This window comes from Chinchilla lanigera, unplaced genomic scaffold, assembly GCF_000276665.1.
Source record: "Chinchilla lanigera isolate Chin_1 unplaced genomic scaffold, ChiLan1.0 scaffold00014, whole genome shotgun sequence".
In the NCBI taxonomy this organism is placed as follows: Eukaryota; Metazoa; Chordata; class Mammalia; order Rodentia; family Chinchillidae; genus Chinchilla; species Chinchilla lanigera.
The window spans coordinates 26,940,172-26,945,939 of NW_004955415.1; the positions used below are offsets into that span (position 1 = coordinate 26,940,172).

Sequence of the window (5,768 nt, forward strand, 5' to 3'; positions counted from 1 at the left end):
AAAACAAAACAGAAAAGTTAACTGTGCTTAAAAGGTAGCCAATATTTTGGTCCTGGCTTTCTAAGGTCAAGTAAACTTGAAGACAAATCAATAGAGATTAAGAAATCTGACATAAATATTGAAGAAATTTGGACAGAGCCTGTAATGGGACAATATCAAATGGTCTAACGTGTATAATCGGAGATCTAAAAGGAGAGGTTGAGTGACTTGGTGAGTGAGTGAGTGGGTGGAGCAGAGAAGGGTGTCAAGGAATGGGCTCCATAAGACTGGGCACTTCTGGGCCAGAACTGAACTGAATTCACGATGCTGCCTGAAGTAAGAGAAGAGAAAAAGATTTATCCTTCAAGAGCTAAGTAATTTGAGGATAGTCTCATCTCCCCTAGCATCTCCTAGCCATGCAGTCATTTCTCTGGTCTTCCTGGTGAAGGATGCAGTATCATATTACATTTTACCACAGCTGATCTGTGGAAGGACAGTCCCCAGGAGAAAAAGCCCTCTTGGGAATGAAAAATTGCTTTTCTTGAGCTTCCAAATTGCTGCTTAGCCTTGTTCTCGACCAGGATCCTGAACAAAGATCTGTGGAACCAGGCCAAGAGCTGTGACCAGGTGCAGCTCCAAGTCACGGTCTATGTTTGAGGCTTCTGTCTCCAGGAAATGAAGATAAGCTGTTACTTCCTAGATTCTAGTAACACGAAAAAGCATTTAGGGGACCCCAGAAAATGCTAGGTTTCAGAGTATGGTCTCATAAGCCTGGTGTAAGAGGTGCGAACCCAGAGACCAGCCAAATATAAAGTTAAGTCAGGTAGCCACAGAAGTCGGCTACCCTTAGAGCCAAAAGAAGTGCCCCTGAAACGTAATTCCCGCTCCCGCGAGGTGAGCGAGACAACGGATGTGGGGGGTTTCTTTGTTGTTGTTGTTTTTTTTTCCCGATACCGGGAATCGAACTCACGACCTTGCGCTAGCCAGGCAGGCGCTGTGCCGCTGAGCTGAATCTCCAGCCCCGGGACAACGGATGTGGAAGTTACTGCGGGGGTCACCGGGGAATATAGTCTTGGAAGCAGAGGCGTTGAGCGAGAGGGTCACAGCAGAGCGAGGAGCTTTACCTGGATGACTTTCTGTTTTATGAATGTGGTTTTAGGAGGAAGAAGGGGATATACAGTGGGGACTCCTAGCAAACAGCACCGCGTTACTCAGAGGCAGCGCGCTTCCGGCTGTGCCGAGCATCCTGGGAAATGTGGCCCGGGGCGGAGCATCCTGGGAGGTGTAGTCCCGGCGCCTTGTTGTGGAGGTCCCCAGCTGGTAGCTGGAGCGACCCCTTGTTCTTTGGTGGCGCTGGTGAGTGAAGCTTCAGCTTGGGAACCTTGCTGCAACCATGCCCTTTTCTGCCCGGAAAGGAATGTCTTAAAGGGCTGTTCTGCGGGAGGAGCCCGGGGCGGGGCGGATGCGCCGCAGGGGAGTGTTGTGGGGACGCCCGGCGGCTCGGCCGCGCTCTCCCCAGTGTCTTATTTCAGGGGTGTCGGCGCGCGTCTGGGGGTAGTCGGGTGAACCTCAGCCGTGAAACCAGGTGGTAGGTGGGTGCCAAGCTCAGGCCTTCTGTCCGAAGATTCTTGTGGGTGGGCACAGAGTCGGCCTAAGTTGAAGTCGCGGCTTGGGGAGAGGAGCCGTTCGTGCCAAGTTTCCGGGCTGGGGCGCGGGGTTGAATAGTAAGTAGGCTTTTAGATCTGATAGTGTCTAGACGGTGGGTGGAACTGTCCTTAGGGCCCCTAGTCCCAGGGGTTTGTTGACTGCGGGCTGGCGGTCCTCGACCCCAGTCACCCCGAAGCGGGGATTGGGGGGGTGGTCTTAGCCGAGCAAGCCCGGGTTCGCTGGGTGTGCAGTGGCCGCAGTGGCACGATCTTAGGGTCTCAATTTTTCTGGCTGCCCTTGGGTTCCCGTCTTGGAGGAGGCAGTCGAACTGTGGGGCCCACTCCCGAGATTGTTCAAGGCCCTGGCAACAATCATTGACCACAAAAATACCAGGAGTTTTAAATGCCACTTTAATGTTTCATTATGGAGAAATTTCAGACAGCCAGAAGTAGGTAGAACTACACAGATTTGATACCCAGGTTGAACACTTAACCACCTCGTGACCAATCCGGGTTTATCTCAAAGTGGGTACATAGAGAATCCTTACAACCTTCAAGTCCGGTCTCCACAGCCAGATTTCTACTGGTGGTCACTTGATAGCTCTATCACATTGACCATGAGACTGATCTCACTGTACCTTAAGGTTCTCATATACAAGAGGATAGCAACTTTTGCTTCATTGGAGTGTTGTAAGGATAGACTGAGGTCAGTCTTATCCCGCGCCCGGTTCAGTCTCTGGTGTATACTCCGTGCCCAGTGGTCTCACCTTTTGTTTTTGGTAACAGGTGCAGAGAGACCACCTCATGCTCAGGGACAACAGCCTGTTGGGCAGCCTGACTACGTCCCAGCTCTGGGAAGGAGCCTGCAGTTCTTTCCTCCTATTCTTCTGTGGCAGATTCATTCCTGATGCCTTTAAGAAAGAGGAGCCGCTACTGTGTCGGAGCGTGAGGACTTCTGGTGACGTTCCTGAAGCTTTTTTTGTTCTTAGTTTGCTTCCTGTGGGCCCTGGATGCCCAGGGCAGACTGCCTGCTGGGAAAAGGGAGGACTCCCGGGCTGCTGGCTGCCCAGCTTCAGGTGAGTGAGTGCACTTTACCCTTTGCATCCACGCTGTGAGTTTGCTCGGTGTTGACATCACGTATCCTACAGTGTCCTGTTGGGGGACCAGAGCCCCAGCTGCTTCCTTAGGAAAACTGGCCTCTTCTAAGGGTGATGTTTTCTTGAGGAAAATTCTTGGGCCTGCTGCCCCTGTTCGTTATCCCTCCATCCCTGCCCTAGCATTTTTCTCAGCATCAGCTCAGACTGCTCATTCTCAGGGATTGTTGGGTGCTGTGATTATCTGAATTCACTTCCTGAGGCTTCTGTTGTCCTCACTTAACTCTTTCCTGCTGGAGTGGCTTGTAGCACATCCCAGCTGCATTATCTCACCTGCAGATACTTCAGTGGGCATCTCTAACACATAAAGATGTATACCCAACCAGGCTTGGTGGTGTACTTGGGAGCCGAGCAGCACTTGGGAGGCTGAGGCAGGAAGATCACAGTGAGTTTGAGGCCAGCCTGGGCTACATAGTGAGTTTAAGGCCAGCCTGAACTACATAGTGAGAGCCTATCTCAAGAAAACAAAATCCAAAAACAAAACAGAAAGGATACATGTACATATCTACAATTTTACTTTAACAAATACACAGTTTCAGCAGATGTACAATCTCAGTGTTATACCTAACAAAATTATTAACTCATTAATATTATTTAATACCCTGTCCAAATTTAGTTTTCCCAGTTTAAAAAAAAAACAAAACAAAAACCTTCTTGCTGCACTTAGCAAGAACAGCCTGGTCAGGGGCTGGGGATTTAGCTCAGCGACACAGCGCCTGCCTGGCAAGTGCAAGGTCTGAGTTCGATTCCTGGTACCAGAAGAAAAACAAAACAAAAAACCCCCACAAAAAAACGAAAAAAAGAACAGCCCGGTCAGAAGCAGGGAGAGGGGACGTATCTGGAACCCAACATGATGGTCCCCCATCTCTGTCTCTGTCCAACCTTGCTGATCTATGTCTGTTAACAGTGGTCACTCCTGCCTTGTGATGTAAGCTGGGCCTCTGAGTTTTCCTTGGCTTCTTGTTCTTTCCTGACTTCCTTTCCATTTAATTGGCTCTTGACCCTTCTGCCTGTGCATACTCTGTGATTCCTTCCTTTTGTCTCCTCTACTCCTGTCTTATCCCATCCTCCTTGCCTTTCTTTCCACTAAGGCCAAACTCCTTGACAAAGTTACCAGTATTCATTGTTAATGAGTTCTCAGTTCTACCCACTGAAAAAATAATCCTGTGTTGATCACCTTTATTCTCCCTATAACTGAATGCCATGGTTCTCAGCCATATTTTACAGTTGCTTATTTCCTCTTTAAAATACCCTTCAAAGAGTTGCTCTTGGCTTCCGGCTTTTTTGGTTGTCTTCTACCTTTTTGGTTGTCTGCTCCTCTTCTGGCCTCTTTTGTTGGCTCTTCTTCTCCCATGTCTTCTGTGGTCTTCTGAAGTTTTTAGACTTCTTGCCCTCTCCAGCTACATTCATGATGCAAGTGTCAACTTAAGTACAAGTGGTGGTGTCAACTCTCAAGACTTTATTTTTATTTTTTAATTTTGTTGTCTTTTTGAGACAGAGTCTTGCTATGTAGTTCAGGCTGGCCTTGAGCTTACTTTATAGTGCAAGCTGGTCTCAAACTCAAAACGATCTTCCTGCCTCAGCCTCCCAAGTGCTGACATTACAGGTGTGCACCGCCATGCCTGGCTTCTCAAGGCTTTAGATGCCAGCTCTCTGCCTTTAACTCCACATCCAAGTCCCCGACTGTCTCTCCCACATTTCCCCATGGACATCTCCTGGGCATCTCAGACTTTCTCCACCCAGTGGGGCTTATGTAATTCTTTCAAGGGAGGCAGAGACCTGGTGACTTCTTCCTTCCAGTTGTTTAACCTTAGAGTCATCCTTGATCCTTTTCTTCTTTTTAGACACTGTCTACAATCAGCAAATGTGAACTTTATCAGTCTCCAACCCCTGCTGCCTCTACTGTGCTCCAGGCCACCATTCCACCGGGTTGTAGAGCTGGATGAGGCCATAGTCTCTTGGGGACTTGTTTGGGTTGTATCATGCAAGGTGGTTCCTCTCCCTGAGGCACGTTAGTGGGTTCACTGGAAGGCGGGGATCAGTGGGGATGCTGGGCCTCGCTCTGTCCACTGCACGCTGCGAACCTCTCACACGGGCTCCCAAGCATGAAGGCGGTCTAGGCAGCTTAAGACATAAGCCTGTCTGTGGCACATGTTACCTGTCACAGTCCCTGGGTAAACCAAACAAGGCCAACCTGAGGGAGCTCCTAAGGCCAGAACCACGTTTTGCGTATCCATTCATCCGTTCATGAACACTTGGGTTGCTCCTGCCTTCTGGCTATTGTAATAATGCTAGAAACAGGAGTGTACAAATAATGATTTGTTTCTTCCAGTTCTTCTGGACATATATCTGTGAGTGGATTATATGATAATTCTATGTTTAATTTTTTTGAGGAGCTGGGCACGGTGGCTCATGCCTGTAATCTCAGCACTTTGGGAGGCTGGGATAGGGTGACTGCAAGTTCAAACCCAGCCTGGGCAATTGAGTGACTTAATGAGAACTTTTCTCAAATTAAAAAAGAAAAAAACGTGAGGGGGCTGGAGTTGTAGCTCAGTGTGAAGGCCCTGGGTTCAGTCCCTGGCACTGTACCATAAAAGCAAAAGAAAATATTGAGAAAATGCTATACTCTTTTTTGACTCTACCCTTTTATATTCTTCACTGTAATACACAGTGGTTGAGCTATGCTTTTGAACAACCTGATGGAATTGTGGTACGTTTAAGTGTAATGACTGTCTTGTAGTGGATGTCTTGGAGTTAGGAGTCAGCGCTTCTAGCTTACCTCGTAAGCCTTTCATATATAGATTCTGGTTATCTGTTTTTGAAATATTTTTTTGGCTTATACTTTTTGTTTGTTTGCTTGAGAAAGGGTCTCACTTTAGTGAGACCCTCACTGTAGTTCAGGCTGGCCTTGAACTCACTATGTAGTCCAGGCTGTCCTCAAACTCACAGCAATCCTCTTGCCTCAGCCTCCCAAGTGCTGTGATTATAG

General features: G+C 48.3%; 1 protein-coding gene and 1 long non-coding RNA gene across 7 annotated transcripts in view; one reads left to right on the forward strand and one right to left on the reverse strand.

The window, feature by feature from the left end:
* Positions 1 to 1,184, reverse strand: part of LOC102016588 — a 16,471-nt gene extending 15,287 nt beyond the window's left edge. The window contains exon 1 of the long non-coding RNA XR_260319.2: positions 1,104 to 1,184. This is a non-coding gene — a long non-coding RNA (uncharacterized LOC102016588). The remainder of the gene's footprint in view (positions 1 to 1,103) is intronic.
* A 61-nt stretch (positions 1,185 to 1,245) lies between these two features.
* The window catches only part of Znf133 (zinc finger protein 133), a 19,736-nt gene continuing 15,213 nt past the window's right edge, over positions 1,246 to 5,768 (forward strand). For 3 of the 6 annotated variants that reach the window (XM_005380921.1, XM_005380926.1, XM_005380927.2), the window contains exons 1-2: positions 1,246 to 1,335; positions 2,412 to 2,701. In XM_005380921.1, coding sequence (XP_005380978.1) covers positions 2,636 to 2,701 — 66 coding nt within the window. In that variant the 5' untranslated portion in view covers positions 1,246 to 1,335; positions 2,412 to 2,635. Of the gene's footprint in view, positions 1,336 to 1,424; positions 1,704 to 2,411; positions 2,702 to 5,768 lie in introns of those variants that run through there. The other 3 variants (XM_005380923.2, XM_005380922.2, XM_005380924.2) reach the window with 3 other exon arrangements.